At 44.6% G+C, this 25,943-nt stretch overlaps 3 protein-coding genes across 5 annotated transcripts in view; 2 read left to right on the plus strand and 1 right to left on the minus strand.

Annotated features, from left to right (window-relative positions):
- Positions 1-248: 248 nt before the first annotated feature.
- Positions 249-11,283, minus strand: Nutm1 (NUT midline carcinoma family member 1). Its single transcript, XM_004672535.2, has 7 exons — positions 11,202-11,283; positions 7,649-8,351; positions 5,537-5,665; positions 4,168-4,307; positions 3,393-3,682; positions 2,740-2,856; positions 249-2,165 (listed from the first exon to the last, which is right to left on the minus strand). Exons 1-7 carry the CDS (start codon positions 11,215-11,217, stop codon positions 249-251), a joined length of 3,312 nt encoding a protein of 1,103 aa, XP_004672592.2. The 5' UTR covers positions 11,218-11,283.
- Positions 11,284-14,775: 3,492 nt separating this feature from the next.
- Positions 14,776-15,433, plus strand: Nop10 (NOP10 ribonucleoprotein). The gene is made up of 2 exons (XM_004672534.2): positions 14,776-14,913; positions 15,140-15,433. Exons 1-2 carry the CDS (start codon positions 14,860-14,862, stop codon positions 15,278-15,280), a joined length of 195 nt encoding a protein of 64 aa, XP_004672591.1. The 5' UTR covers positions 14,776-14,859; the 3' UTR covers positions 15,281-15,433.
- Positions 15,434-23,246: 7,813 nt separating this feature from the next.
- The window catches only part of Slc12a6 (solute carrier family 12 member 6), a 180,320-nt gene continuing 177,623 nt past the window's right edge, over positions 23,247-25,943 (plus strand). For 2 of the 3 annotated variants that reach the window (XM_045156374.1, XM_045156376.1), the window contains exons 1-2: positions 23,422-23,557; positions 23,657-23,938. In XM_045156374.1, the coding sequence (XP_045012309.1) occupies positions 23,668-23,938 (271 nt within the window). In that variant the 5' untranslated portion in view covers positions 23,422-23,557; positions 23,657-23,667. Of the gene's footprint in view, positions 23,365-23,421; positions 23,558-23,656; positions 23,939-25,943 lie in introns of those variants that run through there. The other variant, XM_045156375.1, reaches the window with a different exon arrangement.

Genomic DNA, 25,943 nt, shown 5'->3' on the forward strand with positions numbered 1-25,943 from the left:
TGTTCACACAGAAGTCACATGGAGAGCCTTTTCCAACCAAAAACACACCTTTTATTTTTCCATACAACTTCCAAAAACAACTTCCAGTTGCTTTCCACTAGGGATTCTCTGTACCCTAGCCAATCTGGTCTTCTGTCCCAGGCTCTCCATTAAAGAAAATAGCATTGGGTTGAGGCTGTTCTCCACTAGTGAGCAGCTACACTGGGGCACCCACCTTTTGAGACTGGTTGGTGGGGTAGGTTAGTTTCCTACTGGTTACGACGTCGTTTCTTTCTTCTGCCAGTGACAAGGCTGTCACGTCGTCTTTTACGAGGCTGCGGGGATTGTACCACTCCCAGAGCCAAATGTTTCTCCCCAGAGACCCCAAGCTGACCTGGCTGCAATTTCTTTACAGCAGGGACTGGGCCTCCAACTACAGCTTGCTTCCCAGACTTGGTAGCAGGGCATGGAGTTTGGCCAAAGCTTCCTGGCTCAGCAGAAGTGTAGGATACTTTCTCGACTCCTTGGTCTGTAGCGGCATGGTGAGGACCAAGGGAAAGACCCCTTGGAGACAGGCTAAGTTTTGAGGCCAAGAGGTAGGCAAAGTTGGAGAGTTCCTCATCTTCCTCTTTCTCCCGTCCTCTGGCCCTATGTGCTAAACTGCTGGTTTTGCTAGTAGATGTTTCTCTCAGAACTGAAGTGCCCCTAGCTCCCCATTTAAGGGAGGTGCCTCCAAGGGCCTGGTGAAATGTTGATTTGGGGGTTCCAAGTGTGAAAGATTCTTGATGGCTTTGTAACGGAACAAGATCATTGGGCTTGGATGAAGTAGAATCTTCCCTACCCCCTCGTTGGAGGTCATAAGACTTAAAATTGCGTGAACAGGAATCGTCACTGGCCCCTGCTTGTGGGTCACTCTTATCTCTAACATGTAGCATGTTACCATGTTCTGTGGTTTCCAACAGAGCAAAAAGGGAATTGCCTTTGCTCTCAGCCTCTTGGCTAGTCTGGATCCCAAGGATACAGAGATTGCCTTGGCATGTGGGCACCTGGGAGTCTTTGGAAGACTCCAGTGTGGGGACACCAATTCTTTCCAGCAGTGGGGTACAGCCTTCAGCCCACAGATCACTGGGATCTTGGGTGGTCTCAGGACTCTGATTTCCCTTTTCTTTGGACCCCAGAGCTGGTTTGGTGCCCACAAGAGGCCCTGGCAGGCTACAGAAGTTTCTCTTTTTCACAGTAGTGGCATCTGTGCATGCACAAGGAACCATGCTGCCCCCCACATCCCCAGGTGCTGAAGTTTGTCCAGGACCCAGAGAAATGCTGCTTCTGGATCCCAGTGTCTCATGCCCTTGTATATATTCCCCATCTTGGGGGCTCTCTATGACCCTTCCAACTTGTATGGGCAACTCCGAGCCTAAAGTATCCATTTCACTGCTCAGCCAAAGTCCTGGGCCGACAGAAACCTTGTCTTGGCTGCCAGCTCCTCTAGGAGAGGACTTCTGAACCATGGGAGGACCTCCCCACACGGTTCTCGAAGAGCCTTCCTGGGACACTGTTGAAGATTCTCTTCCTTGAGTAAGCACTATCTCTTCCCCCACCTGTTGACCTGCCTGTATTCCAAGGACCTGCTTTTCTAACCCATGTCCTTGTAGAAGAGCTGGCTCTGTAAGTCCAGCATCCAAACTGGAGCCTCTCATAGGCTGAGCACTTTCTTGCCAACAAAGGGACAAAGCCTCTGAAGTCCTATCTGCAACTAGGTAGTGTCTAGGGGACCCAGCACCTCCCAGGTGGCCATCCTGTTGTACAGACAGCTGGCTTACAACCTGCCCACATCTCCTTCCCTGCATACCCAAGGATTCTTGCATTCCCCGTGAAACTGCGGGTTCTAGCTCCAGGCCCCAGCTGCTGGAAGCTGGCAGAGTGTGCCCATCCTTGCACATCCCTCTTGAACTACCTAGAGCTTGCTCCTGCCTATCATGTATTTCTCTTGCCTGCTTGCCTGGAGAAGCAGACATTTGAATGCGAATAGTGCCCCCAGCCCCATGAGGCCCAAGGGTGGTCCGAGGCCGCTGACCCCCATCTTCCTCTTCATCAGAAACAGAAGGACTTGAATCTGACTGAGTTCTACTTGGAGGTGGCTGTGTATCTTCCTCATCTTCCAAGGCCAAAAGTCGCTTCTGGACCAGCTGGAAGAGATTGGACAGATGCCAGTCTGTGCATCATTGTGAGAAGTTATGGCTAGGTGAGGGGTAGGGGATGGCAAATGGACAGGTCAGGGAAGGAAAACAAGTGGTTTAAGTGATATCAAAGATAGAACTAGACTGGAGAGATTGCTTAGTAGTAATGGTTAGAGCACTTGCCTGTGAAGCCTAAAGACCCAGGCTTGATTCTTCAGTACCCACATAAGCCAGATGCACTAGGTGGTGCATGTGTCTGGAGTTCACTTGCAGTAGCCAGAGGCTCTGGCACACCCATTCTCTTTCTCTCTCTGTCTGCCTCTCTCTCTCAAATAAATAAATGAAAATAGTGTTTTTTGTTTGTTTTTTTTTAAAGGCAGAACTGCAGTTCTTCCTGGTTTCTTGTGCCTTATTCCCATGCCTTGACCCTTTCCTCTCTCATGTCCTTTGTTTCTATCATCCCCTACCTACTCATTCTATGCCTGATGTTTGGTTCTGCATACTCTCAAGCTGTATCAAGACAGTAAATAGACAAAAATCAGGCGACCTTCTTTTTCTGATATTCCCTACCTCATGTGTTTACCTGGGCGAAAGTGAGTCCTTCCTCTTGCTCCAGCTCTTCAAATAAAGCCAAAGGGTCTCTCTGTTGCTCTGGGGACAGCAGATCTGCCAGAAATTGAGGGTGAATGATGGCCTCCACCTGCAGAATAGAAAGAAGAGTGGTCAGGAGGTAACCTGCAAGCCAAGGGGCTCTAGAAACAAAGCCATGAGGACCAGACAGCCATACTCCCACCTGGCATTTGTCCCACCCATGACTCCCAGCAGCTACTTAAGTATTTGTATGTATATGCTTGCCTACTTTTCCACTAGAGAATGAAACCTGCTGCCTTACATACACCCCAGATGGTTAGCACCCCAGAATGCCTACTCCCAGGATGCACTATAAAGCCATCATGCAGGGGTAGAAAGATTGCTCAGCAGTTAAGCCACTTGCTTGCAAAACCTTACAGCCCAGGTTTGATTCCCAGTATCCATGTAAATCCTGATGTACAATATGATACAAGCATCTGGAGTTCATTTGCAGTGGCAGGAGACTTGGATACACCTATTCTCTCTCTCTCCCTCCCTTCCTCTCTCCTTCCCTTCTTCCTTCTTTCTGCCTCTCTCTCAAATAAACAAATAAATATAAATATTTAATTAAGAAAAAAAGATAGCCAGCATACAGGCCCAGCCCACCTTGGAGACAAAGACTTCATGAGAACATAGCTCATCAAAGTAACTCAGGAGTCTTGGATCTGGATATATCCCTTCATCCTCTTGCTGCTCTTCTTCCTCTTCCTCCTGTTTTCCATGTGACCTCCCTGTGTTTAAGGGACTCCTCACCAGCCCTTCCATGATGTCAGAATATTCTTTCACAGCTTCTGGTGGGATCTCCTTTGGCGCCTGAAGAACTGGAGGCCTTTGGCTTTTGCGCTGCCGCTGGCGAGGAGCCCGTGTCTTTGAGGCTGCTTTCTTTGGAATGTACACTGAGGAAAGAAGGGGAAGAGAAGCCTTGGTCTCTAAACCTCCCAACATTGCTTGAAAGATCAGCAATCTGGGTACATGGCAATGATGCCAGGCTGGATCCAAAAAATGTGCCAGTCATTGGGAAAATTTTAAAGTTGGAGGATATGACAGAGAACCACTGTGTTACTAATCTTTCCACACATCCTAAAACTCCAAGGAACCTCTGATCCAGCCTCCATTTTCTAGGCAGAGGAAGTATTGCGGGTCTCAGGTACAATTAAGAGATTAGTCAGGTTCGTTGGCCAAGATCTCTCCCTAATTCAGGACAAAAGGAACCTGTAAAACCCAAGCTCCTAATGGGCATTCTGTTTGGAACATAAAACGTTACTTCCTGGAAAGAAAGTTCCAGAAGCAATGGCAATGTTTTCTATGATCTGTAGCTGGTTTCTGCATACCGCCCTCCCAGGCTTAGCCTGTTGCTTCTGTTGGAACTGGGTAACCTTACCTGGCTGCTGGCAAGCCTCAGGGGTCAGGGACCCTGGCGGATCATGTTTCAAAGGGGTCACAGGAGAGAGACCCTGAGAGCCTCTTATCAGCTTTGTATTCTGTTTCTGCAGCTCTTCCTCAGCCTCAAACTCCATGAACCTACAAAGGGTGAGGAAAGTACTGACTGAGAAGGACACCTAGCACCTAAGGATTCAGACATGGCCAGGAAGCAAAATGCCCTCATTTGGCCAAAGCCTGGCCAAAAGCACATCACCCAGGGAGCTGCTCACAAGTAGCCTAACAAGAGTTCTTGGAAACTTCACCACACTGTCCCTTTACCTACAGTGGTTACTTGGGAAACTGATTAAGGAAATTAGCACTCTAGAGTGTAGAAAAGACTCCAGAATGAAGTTTTATCCTCTACTTTTTCATATCTATCTCATCCAGGCACATAGATTAAACAGTACTTAGAATAAGCTTAGTGAATTCAGTCTGGCCAATGCAACAGTATGGTAGCACCCTACAGAGAACCCTTCAAGACCTGTTAAGGCCTTATCTGTCTGTCTTTACAACCAGAAGAATGGCCTAGAGGCGTGGCCCAGAAGTCCAAAGACCAGAACAGACCCTTGAGGATAAACCTAGGAAGCAAATGGTTTAGATTTCAGGGGAAAACAGAAGGTAGACTTGGAGAAAATGGTTCCTTTTCCTCAGTTTTTGGAGTTTGTTATTTTAAGAAGTGTTTTATGTTGCCCAGGCTGGCCTTGAACTCCTGGGCTCAAATGATCCTACTTCAGACCCTCAGGTTGGTAGTCCACTGACTATGCATGCCACCATGCCCAGCTTAGCCAAGGTTATCCTGTAGAAATGGAGGATAAACAGCCAGCACTCTGTCTTCCCCTGAGCAGCCTCTTCCAGAACCATACCCTCCATGAATGAGGGAGAAAGAGTTTTCTGTGCCATTATTTCCAAAATGTAAGAATGAAAGTGTTTTGAAGTTCTCTATCAATAGTCATTTGGCACCCGTCAATAGAAGAACCTTTCTAGTAGCCCTTATCTTTTCATTTTCACGGCCCTTCAGCATGGACATTTTACATGTTTTGGGCTCCACCCTCATCCTAACACCTTAAGTATGAACATCCCAATATAAATTTAAGATTCTCAGGTAGTGGGGAGCTTCCAAGAGCAGACAGGACAGGATAAAGAAGCCTCAGAGCCAAAGTGATAAAAATAGCACCAAGGATCAGGAGACCTTACTGTAGTGTACACCTCCTCCTGACACCCCCCACCCCCACAAAGATACAAGCCTCTCTGCTGCCCTGCCCACTCGACCACACAGCATCCCTCCTGACTTTCTCCCCTAGGAAAAAATGAGGATTCCTCAGACTTACTTCTCTGCCATTTCATAAAAGATCATCCGGTCAAAGTTGCTGGTATACTCCCACTCCTGCAGAGCTCTAGGAAGTGCCTCCTCTAGGGTCATGGTGGGCTTTCGGCGGGCCAGGGAACGCAGCACTGGGCTAAAACCCACATTAGGTCAGTCACATTGTAAGTGTGCCCCCTCACCCATTGTGATGCCCACTTCCATCCACATCCTATCCCTCACATTAAACACGCCCCTCATGTCCTGAAATGCTTCACTTCTCCCCTCTAGTCACTTATCACTGGATGAGCACATCATACAAAATCAAATGATTTTTCTCCACACTGTTTGAAATGGACTAGGCAACCACCCTTAATTCCCATAGTGCTATCCTCAAATAAATGTTAAAACAGAAATACTCAGGCTTACAAATTAATGATAGTCAATACAAGAAAAATGTTTAACCCTCCTCAGATCCTCTTGCATTTTCAAAGATACTCATTAACCCAAGTGAACACCAACTAAAGGGTGCACAGTGAACTTTTTAATTGGATTTCCACTTTTTGTATCTCCAGAATACCAACATAGACCTTCAAATACAATAGTAGACCATCACTTCTAGAAGGCACCAGAGAGAAAGGCTATTTTTGCCCATCTGGCTTCCTTTTAGGTCTTCAAATATTATTGGGCATCAAAACACCTGGGGAAGCTTGTTGTGAACATGGATTGTAGACCCCAGAGATCCCAGAACTGCTGTCTAGTCAACTGCAGAATGCACTTGGTAAGGGCCCCTGCCCAGAGCCCCCAAGCATGAAGAGCAGGGTGGCCATGAACTAAGTCAACTGTAAGAGCCCACACTGGCCTGACACAAGAAACGCAGCCTGCCAGCCTCCCAGAAGACTCTCAGACTCTCTCGAGAAAGCAAAACTCATCAAGATGGTGTTCACCTAGGCCTTTGGTGGGCCATCTCTTGATTCATTTGCTCCAAATTCAGGGTAAAAGGGGCAATTCTTTTACAAGTTCTGCCACTGAACAAGAGCAAAATGTATGCTTTTTCAACAAGTAAAATGGAGTATGCATTCTTCAATGGTTTGCATAAAATGTAGAGGTTGCTGTGCAGTTGAGAGAGAGAGAGCCTATCGTGTTGGGAAAGAGAAAATTTCCCAAATGACTAATGATTGCTATATAAACAAGTATTTGTCATCCCAGGCTCCTTGGCTAAATAGACACACACTTAAGTAAGGACATTTTGGCCTTTTATGTTCTCTGGCTTTTTATGATTGCCGTTTTATGATAATAAAATAGTTACCATCTAATGACGCATTCTCAATGCCAGGCACTCTGCCAAGCACTTTTCATCTTCTCAGCAACCCTCAGAGGTAGGTATAATTATCCCCTTTTCAGATGAGGAAACTGAGGGCAAAGGTGGTGATTGTCCTGCCCAGAATCACAAACCTAGTGTGTGGTAGAGCCTCGTGGGCTCCACTCACTCCCTGTTTCAGCTTGACTTCTCACACACAAACTCTTGCCTGGCCCAAAACCATCTTCCCCTTCCCACAGCAATGAGTCAGGGCTGAGCATTCCTCATCCCAGCTGCTCAGTAGCAGAGGGCAGAGGGCAGTGAGACAGACCTCGGGGGCCCTGACACTTGGGGTCAGAGACCTAGGTTCCACCCCTTCCTGCTTTATGACAGCCAGTCTTTTCATCTATAGAAGAGGACTGTATCCCAAGGAAGAAAATAACTGAAAACTAATTATAAGTGAAGAAAAGGTTATCGTATATACACCTCATACCATCTTCTCACCATCTGTCTTCAAGAATTCTGAAGTAACCTACACCCCTGTGACCACCCCAAAGTCCTACTTAAAAAGCCCTAGGACAATTAGGGCTGGAGAGAAGGCTTAGTGGTTAAGGCCCATTCCTGCAAAGCCTAAGAACCCAGGTTCGATTCGCCAAGTCCCATGTCAGCCAGATGAACATAGTTTGTGCGTCTGGAGTTTGTTTACTACAGATAGAGGGCCTGGTGTGCCCATTTGCACTTTCTCTCTCTCCCTCTCTGTCTCTAATAAATAAATAAAAATAAATCTTAAAAAGTTGTTTTAAAGACCTAGGAAATCAATCTTGGATCACTCTCACTTACATTAGAAAGCAGGAAAGAGCTTCTACATCAGGACTTTGGGATAGGTGCCTCCTGGCCAAGGTTTTGTAGCGCTGCCAGCGTCGAAAGTTCTCATAAACACCCTTGGAAGCACAGGCAAGGTCATCTTGTAAGGGCTTCTGTGCAGCCATGAGGCCTCCTTCCCCAGTTGTCCCTTGTGGCCTTGGCCAAGTCTTCTCAAGGGGTACAATGGGAGCCAGTTGGGCAGCTGGTGGTGCAGCCTGAAGAGGTAGTCCTGTGGGGACCTCCTGGCTTACTCCAATAGCCATAGTGGGTAGAATGGTCTTCACATTAGAGGCTGTCAAGTATCTAGGTGGAAGCCTATCAGGACCTTCACAGGGAGCACCTGAGGCAATCCAATTACAAGCTGTCTGAGTAAGAATAAGATTCTGGGTCTGAGAGGGCTCAGCAGGACCCCCTTCAGTCTTAATTTTGACAATGACTTGGCCAGTCCCAGCCCTGGGGCCAGGACTTCCATCTCCTGTCACCAACAGTGAACTTGGGAAAGCAGAAAGCAGCAGAGGGTTTCCTGGAGAGAATGCTGGAGTCACTGGATGCTGTGGAGATGGCTCCCAGGGTGCTTGGTCTGGTGGACCAGGAGTTGGTGATGGAAAGGGAAGTGTGGTAAAAGGAGAGTGGGTAGCACCAGCTTTCATGGCCACATCTGGTCCAGGCAGAGGAGATGCTGTTGAGACAAAGAAAAGAAAAAAATGGAGCCGGGTGTTGTGGCGCACACCTTTAATCCCAGTACTCGGGAGGCAGAGGTAGGAGGACTGCCATGAGTTCAAGGCCACCCTGAGACTACAGAATGATTTCCAGGTCAGCCTGAACTAGAGTGAGACCCTACCTTAAAAAGAAAAACAGAAAGAAAAAAAAAAACAGTAAAAAAAGAAAGAAAGAAGAAAAGAAGGAAATGGAGTAGGCAAGAGGAGACCAGAAGTTAGAAGCTAGTTCTCTACTAGCCCTTATGAAAACAGCACCAATCCTCAACATGTGAAGGAGGGGATATGGATGGGGGATATATATTTGCAAATGTCTCCTAACTGCTTTTATGCCATTGCTCCCAGTTAAGAGTTACTAAACTGGGGAAGCTACATCCTTTCTTTTTTTAAAAAATATTTTATTTATTAGACAGAATGGGCACACCAGGGCCTTCAGTCCCTACAAACAAATTCCAGATACATGTGCCACCACATGCATCTGGCTTATGTGGGTACTGGGGAATTGAACCTGGGTCATTAGGCTTCACAGACACGTGCCTTAACCACTAAGCCATCTCTCTGGCCCAAGTTGCTCCCTTGCAACATGACACACAGACTCTGTCTTTCAAAAAGAGACACTCGTTCTATCACACCTTTCAAGGCTCAAGGTCCATTGTGGAAGAGGTGGTGGAAAAAATGTAAGAGCCAAAGGAAGGGTAGGACTCCTTACAACGTGCTCCTCCAGATACAAAATGGCCTGGATATCCATGACTTCACAGTGCCTGACACTACCTACACAAGACCATCATAATAGGAGGAAAAGATGATGACATCAAAATAAAAGAGAGACTGATTGAGAGGGGGAAGAGGTATGATGGAGAATGGAGTTTCAAAGGGGAAAGTGGGCAGAGGGAGGGAATTACCATGGGTTATTGTCTACAATTATGGAAGTTGTCAATAAAAAAAATAAATAAAGGAAGGAAGAGATACATGAAACAGTACCACTTCTAAGAGATTCTCAAGGAACACTACTGGCAGACTACACTTTTTATGGAGTTGTAGACTAGGAAAATCAGTCTTCAGCAGTCTGGGAATGTGGAAGGCAGAGCCAGGAGAATCCAAAGATGGTTTGAAGGGGCAAGAGACCCTGTCTCAAAGAAGGTGGAGCACAGACACCTAAAGGTTGCCCCTACCTCCTGAGGCTGGAGTGATCCATATCCTCTAGCTTGAAAATCAGACTGTTTTTACTACTACTACTACTAATAATAATAATAATAAGGCCAGGGATGGTAGTGCATGTCTTTAATCCCAGCATTCGGAAGGCTGTGGTAAAAGGATCACCGTGAGTTTGAGGCCAGTCTATACTACAGAGTTCCAAGTCAGCCCTGGATAGAGTGAAACCTTATCTCAAAAAGAAAGAAAGTTGAAGCGGGATATGGTGGCTCACATCTTTAATTACAGTACTTAGGAGGATCACCATGAATTCAAAGCCACAATGAGACTACATAGTAAATTCCAGGTCAGCCTGGGCTAGAGTCTAGACCAAGAACCTACCTCAAAAAAAAAAAAAAAAAAAAAAAAAAGAAAAGAAAGAAAAAAAGAAAGTTGAAAGAGAGGAAGGAAGAAAGGAAATTTTAAAAATATGTACAAGCCTGTAATCAGTCAAAGCCATTTGTGAAACTGAAATAAGATCTTAAATTCAAGACCAGTTTGGACTATAGAAAAGAGTTCAATGACAGCTTGGGCAACTTTGTGAGTCCCTGTCTCAAATAAAAAGGATGGCCTAGCGGATAAGACGCTGCCTGCAAGCCAAAGAACCTAGGTTCAACTCCTCAGGATCCACATAAGCCCAATGCACATGGTAGCACATGCATCTGGAGTTTGTTTGCAGAGGCTGAAGGCCCTTGTGCACCTATTCTCTCTCTCTCTACCTCTTTGTCTCTTTCTCTCTCAAATAAATAAAATTTATATTTGAATAAAAAAATTTAAAAGGTGAAAAGTGGACTTACCGTGATAGCTCAGTGATAACATTTGCCTACCATGTGCAAAACCCAGTACTGCAAAAGTGAGTGTGGTTTGTGTGTGTGCACATGTGTGTATGATCATTTTATTTACAAGCAGGAAGGGTACCCTACCCAGATCCCTAATTAGATGGATTAGATGGAACCTTGTTCTGGGGTTCCCAATTTCCGCATCATTGCAAAATAAATTTCTATGAAAGATGGGGAAAAAAATTCAAAAGCCTGATCCCTGAACTAAAAAGAAACCACCTCTTTGGTCAGTGGGGGCCATCAGGCTCTGGGCATAGGTAGTTTTATACTTCCATCTGCATTTTAAGGCAGCATGTCTCTAAAATGAATAACCTCACTAAACAGTTCTCGGGCTAAGGCTGTCACTCTGGGGTAATCCCACTTTCCCACCCCTCTTTTCCTCATAAGATTAAGAGGGGCCCAGCTCTATTCTCTCAAGGCAAAATTGTAGTGCAGGCTCTAGTTGCCAGACAACAGATCTTGAGCCTTCCTCTGGAACCCTTACTGTACCACGTAAATTACATATACCTCTGCCCAGTCACACAAACAGCAGGAATCAAGGTGCTACTCAGTGTGTTTCCTCTGAGGTGCTTTGATATGCCCTCCATGCCTCTTTTTTCCCCAACCCCTCAGTCTTAATGATAAAAATCTTCCCAGCCTCCCCAAGGGTAATGTCTGAGATAGGTTCTGGTGTCTCACATATCTCTAGATCAGCCCAAATAGCTTATTCCCAGGTACAGTGGCAAACTTGAACTCCCAGGGAGGAAAACAGGTGACAGACCCTCTCCACCACTCCAGGCTTACCTCCATCTGAAGCCATTCTCTCAGGTTTGGGTATCAATGGCAGCTGTGTGGAAGCCTCCAGAATGAGACAGTCAGGTCCAGGACCCAGAGGGCAACCTGTCTCCAACAGATATGCAGATATCCAAGAAAAGAAGGGTAAAGATGGGGTCAAAACAGAATTAGAATCTTGAACTCAAGTACTCTGCAGTGGGGGAGGGGAGGGCATTGTGTGGTGAAAATGAGCCCAATAAGGAATTCCCTTCAAGTTACTGTGGTAACATAACTGATGGGTCCCTCTGTATGGTAAGGTGTACATTTTTTCCTCAGATTCCAAACATTATACTGAAGTCTTACCTTTTGGTTCCATAGTCTTCAGTTGTTGGTTTTTTTTTTAAACCAACATATCTAATTTTGTGCCCTTCAATACCACCCAGTTCTATAACTGGCTTCCTATTAATTGTGGGTTGGTTGTAGGCTCTTGGCTTAACTCAATGCCAACTCTATTTTCTAAACCATTTTCAGAGTACACAGTGTGTGAGGATCAAGAAAGCTAAATGTTTGAAACCAGAGTGTTTCAAACGATCCAGTGTGTGTATTACTGTGTGAACATCACTTCCTAGAAAAGTGTCCTTGACAGTGTACACCTGTAATCCCAACACTGAAGAGGCTGAGACAAGAGAATGTGTGGGGAAAGCTTGGCCTATATATAGCAGTACCCTATCTGCTTACCCTAATAAACTCTGCAACCTACAGAAGCTAACTACAGACTTACCCTGTGCTGAAAAACCTCATTGAAAATAAATATATATTTTTTAAATTTTTGGAGGAAAAGTCTACCTATGTAATCTAGATTCAAATTTACCAATCTCCTGCTGGAGTTACAAGCCTATGCTACACTATTGTCTATAATTTTTTTTTTTTTTTTTTTTTTGGCCGCTGTGGTGGCATATACCTTTCATCCCAGCACTGGGGTAGCTGAGGGAGGAGGATCACTGCGAGTTTGAGGCCAGACTAAGACACAGTGAATTCCAGGTCATCCTGGTTTTTTAACATCACAAAGTCCTTTTTGTTAAATTACTTTATTTTTTTTAATTTAAATAAGTAATACATTATTAGCACAGCTCAAACATAGAATATACAAGCATTTGGGGCTGGAGAGATAGCTCAGCTATTAAGATGCTTGCTTACAAAACCTAACAACCTGAGATTGATTCCCCAGTACCCACATTAACCCAGATGCACAAAGTGGTACATGTATCTGGAGTTCGTTTACAGTGGCTGGAGGCCCTGGCATGCCCAATCTCTTTCTCTGCTTGCAAATAAATAATAAAATATTTTTCTTTAAAATAGACTGGAGAGATGGTTTAGTGGTCAAGGCACTTGCCTCAAAAGCCTAAGGACTCAGGTTTGATTCCCAAGCCAGATGCAGATGATGGCACATGCATCTGGAGTTCTTTCACAGTGGCTAGAAGCCCTGGTAAGCCCATTCTCTCTCTCTCACTCTCAAAAAAATAAATAAATAAAAAATTAAAATAAGGCTGGAGAGAAGCCTGGCGTAGTGGCTCATGCCTTTAATCCCAGCACCTGGGAGGCAGAGGTAGGAGGATCACCATGAGTTTAAGGCCACCCTGAGACTACATAGTGAATTCCAGGTCAGCCAGAGCTAGTGAGACCTTACCTAAAAAGAAAAAAAAAAAAAAAAATGCTGGAGAGACAGCTTAGTGGTTAAGATGCTTGCCTGCAAAGTCTAAGGACTCATATTTGATTCTCCAGGTCCCACACATAAACCAGATGCACAAAGTGACGCATGCGTGAAGGTTGCACATGCACACAAGGAGGCTCACGTGTCTGGAGTTTGATTATAGTGGCTGCAGGCCCTGGAACACCAATTCTCTCTCTCTTGCTCTTGCTCTTGCTTTAGCTCTCACTCTGTCACATGAACCCCCCCCCGCCAAAAAAAAGGCCAGTTCATTGGGCTTGCCTAAAAAACAATAAACACATAAATAAATAAATAAAATAAGATGGGCATGATGGCATACACCTTTACTCCCAGCACTCCGGGGGCAGAGGTAAGAGGATTGCTGTGAGTTGGAGGCCACCCTGAAACTACATAGTGAATTCCACCAGGTCAGCCTGGGCTAGAGTGTGATCCTACTTCAAAAACCCAAAATAAATAAATAAATAAGTAATATGGGCTGAAGAGATGGCTTAACTAACCGTTAGGCTGCCTGTGAAGTCTGAGGACCCAGGTTCAATTCCCTAAGGTGGCGCATGTGTCTGGAGTTCGTTTGTAGTGGCTAGAGGACCTGGCACATCCATTCTCTCTCTCTCTCCCTCTTTCTCTTTCTAATAAATAAATAAAATAAAATATTTAAAAAATTAAAATTTAAAAAGAATATACAAGCATTCCTCCCACTTGTTTTCCCTGTAACCAAGTTCTCCATGCCAGAGGAAACCAATCTTATCTATTTCTTGTAAATTTTTGCACAAAAATAAAGTTTTTTGTTGTTGTTACCATAGGGTCTGTCTGCTCAACAAGCTGCTCATGGTGACTTTCAACCTTCTGGATGCAAGTGCTTCTCCCACCTCAGCCTCCCTTGTGCTGGGATTTCACGCACTTACTAAAGTGGCTGGCTTTTGCACGTATCATGCAAGAACAAGCAAACACAAGCTTTATTCTTTACTTCTAAAGAAATATAAACTTTTCAGGTTCCAAATTTAGTATCCATAACAATACTTTTGCCATTCTAAACAAGTTTGCAATGATCATTTTGTAATATCTTGGCTCCATTTTTCATTTCTTTAAACTAGAGGCCTTTAAGACTTTATGGTCTTTTAGAAACTGGAGGCCAGTTGTTGTGGCTTATGACTTTAATCCTAGCCCTCGGGAGGTAGAGGTAGGAGCACCACGAGTTCGAGGCCACCCTGAGACTACATAGTGAATTCCAGGTCAGCCTGAGTTAAGAGTGAGACCCTACGTCGAAAAAACAAAACAAACAACCTGGAAACACACCTAGAAGAGGCCCCTTATTATGCTATTATTCATTACTCACCACTATAAGATAGCTGAATTTGTGGTGAAGTCCAGAGTTTGAATCTTGGTTGGTGGATCACTAAAACATACTTTCACCAGTTTCATAAAACAACTACGTTCTCTTGCTTTGCGTAGTATGGAATACCCATCATGCACTCTTTACCGCCAATACTTTGAAATGGGACTGGAATACCGGACATAAATGTAGGGGGACGGGAAAAATTTTTTTCTTCTTCCCTACGGTAAAATGGGTTGCAAATCCCGGAATCCTTGTTTCCACAGGCACTGAAAGACCAGTGCTTCTGAAATGGCAGTGCAACTTCAGATTAAAGACAGGATGTTACGTATCAGCACTCAGTTTACATCCTTCCCTACCTCCTTCTAACGTCTGACACTGCCTAGCACATAGTGGGTACACTCCATGGGTCTTTCTTACAACCCCTCAAGGTTGCAGAGACCCAAGGCCAAGTCCTGCGCTACTGCGCCCTCTTCTGGTCATCTGACGAGGAGGGGGAAAATGGACTACATTTCCCGGCATGCCTTATACACACTTCCGGCCATAACGGAAGGAAGTTGGCAGACACGCGTGAGGCAGTTCGAGCTGAATGCGATAGACAGACCCGGAGCTTCTGCTAAAGCGTCGTCATGTTTCTCCAGTATTACCTCAACGAGCAGGGAGATCGTGTCTATACGCTGAAGGTAAGGGGAGGTTGTAGGTGGGCATGGTGATAAACGTAAGTGGGAGGGGCGGTTGAAACCGGCCACCGACTTGCCCAGTTAGGTGCGGGAAGCCGGAAATTCTGGAACCGAAGCGTTGTGGAACCGGCCGTGCACACTTGGTGTGACCATCGCGGCTCCGGGCGTCGCGCTGCCCCTTTCCCGTCCAGCCGCGTGCACTGAGATCCCTCTCGTTCCTCCTCGACAGAAATTTGACCCCATGGGACAGCAGACTTGCTCAGCGCATCCTGCTCGGTTCTCCCCAGACGACAAGTACTCGCGACACCGCATCACCATCAAGAGACGCTTCAAGGTGCTCATGACCCAGCAGCCGCGCCCCGTGCTCTGAGGGCCGCGCGCCGACGTCGGGCGCCCGCAGCCCCCTGCCCTGCTCATTGGAGACCTTGGACATGCTTGAGTCAGTCCTGGTGGGCACCTCCCTTCCACAAGTGTGAATGGGCCTTGTTTCCATGTTTTGTATTAAAGATGAAGTGATTTGAAAGAGTTCATCCCGTGTGTTGTTGGAGGAAAGGACCGGTGCCTTTCTCGTAAAGCGAAGAGATGAGATGAGGGAGGGTGGTGAAGACGACTTGAGGGAAAACTGAAGTCACCGCAGTAGCAGTAGTGCTGTGCGGTCAGCGACAGGGCTTGGGGGTAAGGAGAGAACGTCTGAAAAGGACCACAGATGTCAGCATTCACTGAAAAACACTGGCCCCTTTAGCCTTTTGAGTCAGAATGTAAGCGTCCCTTGAAAAACAATAGGCTGTAAAAAAAATGAAATTAAAAACAGGAAGAAATAAGAGTAAAGAGTGTGTGAACTGGAAGTTAGGAGATGTACTATTCTCCCCTCTTTTTTTTTTCTTTTTTCTTTTTTTTATTTTTTGAGGAAAAGTCTCGTCTAGCCCAGGCTGACCTTGAATTCACAGTGTAGTCTCAGGGTGGCCTCGAACTCACAGCCATCCTCCTACCTCTGCCTCCCGCCGAGTGCTGGGATTAAAGGAGTGCGCCACCACACCTGGCTATTCGCCCCTCTTTGCAAAAGCCACTTGGCTTGTTAGTCCCCATTTCTCCTGTTCTCTAAGGATTTGGTGGTGGGCTTCTTAATGTATCTTCAGTGTTCCCTTGTCGTGAACGGGAATGTATTTACTGTCCCTCTGAAAATATTCCAGACTTAGTTCTCTCAGGTTATCGTCATACCCCTTACCTTTGTATTAGCTTTGGCAGCTAGCTACTAGGTGGAATGCTCTACATTTTTTTGTTTGCTTCTTTTGAGGTAGGGTCTCACTCTAGCCCAGGCTGACCTAGAATTTACTGTAGTCTCAGGATGGCCTTGAACTCACTTCAGCCCTCCTACCTCTGCCTCCCAAGATCTGGGTTTAAAGGTGTGGGCTACCACGCTCTGCTCATACAGGATTTTTTTTTTTTTTAAGATTTATTCTCATTTTATTTATTTATTAGAGAGAGAGAGGGAAAGAGTGGGCATACCAGGACCTCTGGCCACTTCAAACGGAACTCCAGATGCAGTGTGCCACCTTGTGCGTCTGGCTTATGTGGGACCTGGAGAATCGAACCTGGATCCGTAGGCTTCCCAGGCAAGCACCGTAACTGATAAGCCATCTCTCTAGCCCTCATACAGGATTTTTAATCCAGCTAATTCACATAACAGTTATGGTGAAGTAGGATATAGTATACAGGCATTCACTAGCTTGCTTCTTCCCCTCCTTATCATCTTACTCATCTGGTTTCTCAGTCTTCTCATTTCTAGCTTGTAATATTAGCTCTGAACATACTCGCTTAGTGCCACTGATCTTAAAACTGCTTTGTGGAGATGGTATTCTGCAATCTTGCTGAATAACCATAAAGGGAAAAGAGCTCAAGATTGTTGCTGACTGCCAAGGGGGGAAAAATGTCTCTGACTTGGGTCATAATTAGAAGATAGGTGACTTTAATTTTTTTTAATATTATTTATTTTTATTTGAGAAAGAGAATGGTTGTGCCAGGACCTTCAGCCACTGCAAATGAACTCCAGACACATCTGGCTTTATGTGGGTACTGGGGAATCGAAATCAGGTCCTTAGACTTTGCAGGCAAGTGCCTTAACCACTGAGCAATCTTTACAGCCCAGACAAAAATTATAGCAATGGTGAAATGAGATTTTTATTTATATTTTATAGTCCATTCAGTAGTAGTAGGTTTTAGTATTGTGAGTTTATTATTTTAATTCTTTTAATTTAGAGAGAGAGAATTGGTGAACTAGGCCCTCAGCCACTGCAATTGAGCGCCAGATGCTAGCACCACCTAGTGGGCATGTGCAACCTTGTACTGGCCTCACCTTTGTGGATCTGGAGAGTCAACATGGGTACTTAGGCTTCCCAGGCAGGCGCCTTAACTGCAAAGCCACCTTTCCAGCTCAGTATTTTGAGATCTTAAAGTCACTCTTATACCATTAAAGGGATAAAGAAATCTTGAAAACTCTGGAAATGACCAGAAAAAGGATGGGTTATGGAAATTGTTTTGCATTTTGTCTCCCCCCATCATCACACAATGCAGGGGACTGAACCCAAGAGTAAGAGGTATCTTACCACTGAGCTGTGAGTCAGTAAATGAATTCTGCTACCAGGTGTTTTCTTTTTCTTTTCTTTGTTTTTTTTTAAATATTTTTTTGTCATTTTTATTTCTTTATTTGAGAGTAACAGAGAGAGAGAGGGAGAGAAAGAGACAGATAGGGAATGGACACGCCAGGGCCTCCAGCCACTGCAAACGAACTCCAGACTCGTGCGTCCCCTTGTGCATCTGGCTAACTGGGTCCTGGGGAATCGAGCCTCCAACCGGGGTCGTTTAGGCTTCACAGGCAAGCACTTAACTGCTAAGCCATGTCTCCAGCTCTCTTTTCTTTGTTTTTTATTTTTATTTTTTTTTCTCAATTTTTATTAACATTTTTCATTGAGCACGTACTTCTAAGGAAATGAGATGAGTTCTTAGGATATATGCCTAGGAGTGCTATAGCTGGGTCATATGGTAGGTCAATCTTTAGCTGTTTTAGGAACCTCCACAATGATTTCCACAGTGGCTGGACCAGATTGCATTCCCACCAACAGTGTAGAAGGGTTCCTCTTTTTCCACATCCCCGCCAACATTTATGATTGTTTGTTTTCCTGATGGTAGCCTATCTGACAGGAGTGAGATGGAATCTTAATGTAGTTTTAATCTGCATTTCCCTGATGACTAGTGGCGTAGAACATTTTTTTAGATGCTTATATGCCATTCGTATTTCTTCCCTCAAGAACTCTTATTTAGCTCCATAACCCATTTTTTGATTGGCTTGTTTGTTTCCTTATTATTTAACTTTTTGAGTTTTTTGTATATCTTAGATAAATAGCTGGCAAAGATTTTTTCCCATTCTGTAGGTTGCCTCTTTGCTTTATTCACAGTGTCTTTTGCAGTGCAAAATCTTTGTAATTTCATGAGGTCCCAGTGGTTAATCTGTGGTTTTAATGCCTGAGCAATTGGGGTTGTATTCAGAAAGTCTTTGCCAATACCAATATGTTGAAGGTTTTCCCCTACATTTTACTCGATGTTAAGGTCTTTAATCCATTTGGACTTCATTCTTGTGCATGGACAGAGAGAAGGCTCTATTTTCATCCTTTTACAGATACATATCCAGTTTTCCTAACACCATTTGCTGAGGAGGCTGTCTTTTCTCCAATGAGTATTTTTGGCATTTTTATCCAATATCAGGTGGCTATAGCTACCTGGACTTACTTACATCTGGGTCCTCTATTCTGTTCCATTGACCTACATGTCTGCTTTTGTGCCAGTACCACACTGTTTTTGTTACTATGGCTCTGTAGTATAGGTTAAAATCAGGTATGGTGATACCACCAGCCTTATTTTTGTTGCTCATTATTTTAGATATTCGAGGTTTTTTGTGATTCCAAATGAATTTTTGGATTGTTTTTTCTATTTCTATGAAGAATGCCTTTGGAATTTTGTTGGGGATTGCATTAAATGTGTAGATTGCTTTAGGTAAAATTGCCATTTTCACAATATTGATTCTTCCAATCCAGGAACAAGGGATGTTTTTCCACTTCCTAGTGTCTTCTGCAATTTCTCACATGAGTGTTTTAAAGTTCTCATTGTAGAGATTCTTTACTTTCTTGGTTAGGTTTATTACAAGGTACTTCATTTTTTTTGTATGCAATTGTGAATGGGAGTGATTCTCTGATTTCATCCTCTGTGTGTTTGCTGTTAGTATATATGAAGGCTACTGATTTCTGTGTATTTAGTTTGTATCCTGCTACATGGCTGTAAGTTTTTATCAGCTCTAACATTTTGCAGTTTGCTAGTAGAGTCTTTAGGGTCCTTTATGTATAGAATCATGTCATCTGCAAATAATGATAACTTGATCTCTTCCTTCCCAATTTGTATCCCTTTTATGTGTGTCTCTTGCCTTATTGCTATGGCTAAGACTTCCAGAACTATATAAATAAAAGTGGGGACAGTGGATACCCTTGTCTTATTTCTGATTTTAGTTGTAAATCTTCTAGATTTTCCCCATTTAGTAATATGTTGGCTGTAGGCTTGTCATAAATAGCCATTATTATATTGAGATATTTTTCTTTGGTTTTGATTTTTGTTTTTTCGAGGTTAAAGTTTCTCTTTAGCCCAGGCTGACCTGGAACTAACTATTTACTTTCAGGGTGGCCTTGAACTCATGGCGATCCTCCTACCTCTGTCTCCTGGGTGCTGGAATTAAAGGCACGCACCACCACACCTGTCTTCTTTTTAATACTGAATGCATTTCTGTCTTTAACAAAAAGAAAAAAAGGCCGTCATTGTTAGTATTGTTCTATGCCACCACCTTTGCACACTGAACTAAAGTGACTAACCTGGGAATAGTCCTAATTAATATGGAAAAGAAAAGGCAAACTGGCATGAATCTATCAAGGATTGACTCGATTCCCCTGGGAATTAACATCTGAGAACAGTCTTTATGGAAGTTGGTTAGTGCTTGAATATATAGAGTTGTAAGAGAGAATTAGTATGTATAAATAAATCCAAGTAGACTGATACTGTGGCAGAGAACAAAACTCGTATGTAAAAAAGTCCCAGTATTTCTTTACGAAATTTGAGTGAGCAGCAAGCCTATCAGAAAAAGTTGATCCCTCAGGGAGATGGATTTTGTCTTCAAATGAGAAAGCTTTAAAACTGAATCAAGAGTCCTAGGCTATAAACTGGGTCCAAGCCTTTAATCCCAGAGGCTGAGGTTGGAGAATCACACTGAGGCCAGCCTGGGGCTACAGAATGAGTTCCAGGTCAGCCTGGGCTAGAATGAGACCCTACCTCCAAAACAAGGGGAAAAAAATCCTATCAGAAAACCTCCATAGAAAGGGTGGTAGATGTTGAGGACACTCAACCAGGCATAATGGCACAACACCTTTAATCCCACACTCAGAAGGCAGAGGTAGGATTGCCACAAATTGGAGGCTTCTCTGAGACTATATAGTGAATTCCAGGTCAGCCTGGGCTAGAGAGTAAGACCCTACCTTGAAAAACCAAAACAAGACATATAACAGACATTGAGGACAGTCAAAACTCATCAAGGCCGAAAATAAGAAGCTGTTGAGAGTTCAATACTGAAGGAGGCTTACAACATACCCTTCCAAGGCTCAGGGAATATTGCACAAGAGGAGATATAAAGAATTTAAGTGCCACTGGGTGGGAAGTCATACTGTGAGGCACTGTCCTCCACAATCCCACTGTGACTACCCACACCTCCAATGGGGGTGGGAGAGAAGAAACAAAAGAGGATAACCCTATGGGCATACAACCAGTTTGCAGTATGTTTGTGTATTAAAGTTCTCAATGAAATTATATATATAGTCACAGGTATAATAAAGTACCTGACTGAATCACCATAGTTAATTAAACCCATAATCCCAGCACAAGGAAGGGTATGGCAAGTGTCTGAGCATGGACTACATAGTCCCTATGAAAAACTGAAAAAGAGGGCCGGAGAGATGGCTTAGTGGTTAAGGTATTGGCCTGCAAAGCCAAAGGATCCTGGTTTGATTCTCCAGGACCCATGTAAGCCAGATGCACAAGGGGGCACATGCATCTGGATTTCGTGTGCAGTAGCTGGAGTATTTTTTTAAAAATGGAGAGCTAAGGATGTAGGTTGAGTGCTTGTGAAGTATGCACAAAGTCCTGGGTTCAATCCTCAGCACCACACGTAAAACTAGGCATGGTTGCACATGCTTGTAACCCTGTAATTCCAGCACTAGAGGTGAAAGCCAGAGGATAGTAAATTCAAGGTCATACTCTGCTGACAGCAGCATGAGCTATATGAGACCCTGTCTAAAAAAAAAAATCCTGCCCCAACATCATTCCCACTGCTGGACATGATAGGCAAGAGAACCCAGTTTTACTTAAATAGGAATTTTTCATTTTTTTCTCAGGTTATTTCTTTTCCAAGGTAGGGGCTTGCTCTGTAGCCCAGGCTGACCTGGAATTCACTACATAGTCTCAGGGTGGCCTCAAACTCACAGAAATCCTCCTACATCTGCCTTCCTAGTGCTGGGATTAAAGTTCCCCACCATGCCGTGCCTTCCTAGGTTATTTTTAACTAGACTGGTCATTTAATCAAAGGGAATTCCCAGGCATAGGTCTGAAACAGTTTTAATCCACTGAGGGTACAGCTTGAACCATTTTCACTTATGAAGAACAAGGACCCAGGCAAAGCCAGGGACTAGTTTCTGGAAACCAAGATGCTTTGATCAGATTTGTAGGAAAATTTCAAACAAAACAATGATGAGCTGGAATTTATTGAACTCTTTTTAGATGAGATTAAATACTTGAGAACATTCCATTGACAGTAATTGTAGTAGTGCAAACACTGAAAATGGGAGTCGCGAAAATACCTGTGTCTTCTCCAGATATATAATTAAATATGTTTCCTGTAATGGAGGTTTAAGCCTGGCTAAAAGGCAGGCATAGCAAGTTTTATAAAGCGGGGGGGGGGGGGGGAGTGGGGAGGGGCTTTAATCCCAGCACTGGGGAAGCAGAGGTAGGATTGCTGACAGTTCGAGGCCACCCTAAGACTACATAGTGAATACCAGGTCTGCCTGGGCTAGAGCGAGACCCTACTACGGGGGGGGGGCGGGGAGGGGGAAGTATCATACACTGTAAATTTGAGGATACAACTGTTTTATTAAAAGACCTCTGAACAATTACAAAGAGGGCCATATCGGGTATATGGTAATGACAGGTCTGGGTACAAATGAAGGTTTCCAGAGTCACTCTCATTAAAGAGATGACTTGAGGCCCGGGCTAGGGCGCGGCCTGTTTCTGAGACGCACCAGTGCGGCACAGCTGGCCCCGGGGACAAAGCCCGCGTCCTGCACGCCCCCAGGCCCCGAAGAAGACTACAGCTCCCGACGTGCCTTTCGCTGAGCGGCCGGCGGCGCAGACGCTCAGCACGCTGTCTCCGCGCTGCAGAGACGGGGCGGGGCTGCCGGCGCCGCCCTCCAGCTGTTTCCTTGGCTTCTCCGGACGGTTAACCTCGGATGAGGAACGAGCGGGGCGGGAAGGGGAGGGCTGCGGCGGTGCGGGCACAGCCCGCCGGGCCCGGGGCCGGGGGCGGCGAGGTCACGTAACGGCCCTCGGGCGTGTGGCCGGGGCGGGGCGCCTCCCGCAGCCGGAGCCCTCCTACGCGCCGCGGCTCCGAAACAGTTACCGGCTAGTAAACAACAGCTGCGCGCGCACCCGGATCAGCTGGCGCCGGACGACCGCGCACCTGCGACCTCCTGCAGCCTCAGCCCCGCCGCCGCCGCTCCTGCGTGGCGGGTTCCTCTGCTGCTGCGGCCGGGGTCCCGCGCGGGGCGCCCTGACTGTCACACGCAGGAGAGACCCGGCGCGGTCGTGAGCTCGCTGGACTCGCGACGACCTGCCGCGACCCGGAGCTGCTGCTGTCCGAGGTGTCCTGATCCACTAGCCTCCGCGTCCAGATCCCGGGGACCTCTGGGAGGCCAGAGCCCGCCCTGCTCCGCATCCTCCCGCTTCTCGCCTCATTCTCCTCCATCCAGTAGCGTGGGGTATTTTTCCCGTTATGCATGCGCACCTCTTTCACCAGACCCAAGTGGATTATCTGCCTCGAAAACACCGGCTGGCTCTGCACAAACCTCCTCCCAGGCAGACCTGTGGGCTATTCACCTGATACACAACAGGTGGCCCGTGCACACCTTTCCGCAATCTGATCCGCTATATTCGCCTGACAAGGGTGGGTCTGCATGCACTTTGCTCAGTTTCATCGTGGGACCCTCGCCAGATAAAAGACTAACTACCTCCGCCAGAGCCTGTGGGCTGAGAGGAGGCTTCACCTGCTGTGGAATCATGACACTGAGCCTTCAGTCCCCAGCCAGGGAAGAAAGCTAGGTAGCTCTTCATTCTGAAGAAACCAAGTTACACAGTATTAGCATCGTTTTATTCTCAAGGATCTTTTTTTGTGTGTGTGTTTTGTTTGTTTGTTTCTCAAAATATATTTTATTGGTGGTGCACTTTCTAGAACGGTTGGCTTAATTCGGAGTAGAGGATCCTTAATTGGAAGTTTTGTGGGATGTAAATCAAGGTAATTGAGGATTTTTTTCTGTTTTCTATTTTTATAATCAAAAGTAGTTAGTGTAGGAGGAAGATTTTTGTGAGCTTTTCCTTTCTCTTTGTCATAAAGGAAAAAGAAGAATGCATCCTTCAGAAACCACCACCAAAATGGCTTCAGTTCGGTTCATGGTGACACCAACAAAGATCGATGACATTCCAGGTTTGTCAGACACCAGCCCAGACCTCAGCTCTCGATCTAGTTCACGAGTAAGATTTAGCTCCAGAGAAAGTGTACCTGAAACCAGCCGTAGTGAGCCCATGAGTGAAATGTCTGGGGCCACCACTTCACTGGCAACTGTTGCCTTGGATCCTGCCAGTGACCGGACTTCTAACCCCCAGGATGTGGCTGAGGGTAAGTGGAGACCTAGATAACAAGATACTTGAATTATTGGATTATTCTTGCATGACTTTTACCCATTTTACAATCACTAGGAATTAAGGACTCTGGAATAATGGTTCGCATAGTGAGTCATTGCAGTAGTAATTTGGTATGTGGGAAGTGTATGGCAAGAAAGAAATGTACATTTTGATGTTCTTATTTTTGTCTCCTTAGAACTATGTAGTTTGGTTAAAGATGAATGATAGAATTTAATAACTTTCAACATAGAGAATCCTAAACTGTAAGATTTAATACATGGATTTGTGCTTTTTAGCCATCCTTTGACTCTGGCCAACTTTGAAGGCTAGGTGCAAATAGTCACTGATTATATCTAAGGGGCTTTGTTCCATAGTATCCAAGTGTACTTTACAGAATTCTTTTTTTGAAATTTGGGCTTTTTAAACAAAAGAATTTTGTACTTTTAGACCATGGTTCCGCTAGCTAAGCTCACTCAGTGTTGCTGTTTTGTTGGATGGAGGGTTCTAAAGAGGGTTTTAGGACTTGATTCCCACTTGATTACTGAGCTGTAGATAAAATATCTTGAGTGTCATATTGAGGTTTTCTAGTCAGGAATTGCACATGCCACGTCTGACTCACTTCTGACCCCTGTAAACCTTGAACTTCTTAAACTGGTGAGTGTCAACAGGGGTTGGAAGTTTACATTTGATTTAGTGGAAGTTGTGATGGAAAAGAGAGAAAATAAAATAGGGAGGAATATTTTTCAGTCTTAAAAGTTTGAAAACTGAAAGCCAGGTGTGGAGGCACACACCTTCAATCTCAGCACTTGCAGAGGCAGAGGTAGAAGAATCACTGTAAGTTCAAGGCCAGCCTGAAACTACATAGTGAATTCCAGCTGGGCGAAAGCAAAATCCTACCTCAAAAAAAAAAAAAGTTTGAGAAATGCTTTTTAGCTTTATGCTATACTCTAATGTAATCTTTCCTGTAATATAAACTCCCCTTAAGAATCTTAGGACTTAAACTCAAGGTTGAAAACCATAGCCTTAGCCATGGACTTGTGCAAGCAAGGGTGACTTACCATTTTCTGGTCTTAGGAAATATGGTTTCTCCTAACTGAAAGGGTTCCAGAAGTGAGAATAATTTTAGTTTCTTAATTTTGTTTGCTTCTAATATCTTGAGACAAGATAGAATTGGTCAGGCTTATAGTTCTAGAATTTACCCCTCCTTTATGAGGGTATTCCTGGTTGTTTCTGGTTCTTAACTGCTTTCAACTTCTTGATAAACTTTATCATATATGTTGTGTATACTGAGTTAATGTTTTAGTATGGAATAACAACAACAAACAATTTAGCATACTGGGTGTGGTGACACACGTTTTTAATTCTAGAACCTAGAAGGCAGAAGTAGGAGGACCACCATGAGTTCGAGGCCACCTTGAGACTACAGAGTGAATTCTAGGTCAGCCTGGGCTAGAGTGAGGCCCTACCTTGAAAAACCTATATATATATATATATATATATATATATATATATATAAATTATCATTTCATCTTGTACAATTTCTAAATTATAGTTTGAGTGTTTTTTTTTGTTTTTTTGTTTTTTTTTTTTTGGTGGTTGGTTTTGAGATAGGGTCTCACTTTAGCCCAGGGAAACCTCAAATTCACAGCTATCCTCTTACCTCTGCCTCTCAAGTGCCGGGCAAAAAAGATGTGTGCCACATGGCTTAGTTTCAGTTTTTATCCATTATACTATATTTAAGTTGTACTAGATAAAACTATACCAATGAGTTGTTTGTTTGTTTGTTTTCATTTTTATTTTTTTCTGAGGTATGGTCTCACTCTAGCCCAGACTGACCTAGCGCTCACTCTGTAGTTCCAGGGTGGCCTCAAACTCATAGTGGTCCTCCTACCTCTACCTCTGCCTCCCAAGTGCTGGGATTAAACGCATGTACTACCACACCCTGCTATACCAGTGTTTTTTTAATATTGTAATTTCCATTAGTTTATTGTTGAATGTTA

Source organism: Jaculus jaculus, chromosome 8 (genome assembly GCF_020740685.1).
Source record: "Jaculus jaculus isolate mJacJac1 chromosome 8, mJacJac1.mat.Y.cur, whole genome shotgun sequence".
NCBI classification, from domain to species: domain Eukaryota; kingdom Metazoa; phylum Chordata; class Mammalia; order Rodentia; family Dipodidae; genus Jaculus; species Jaculus jaculus.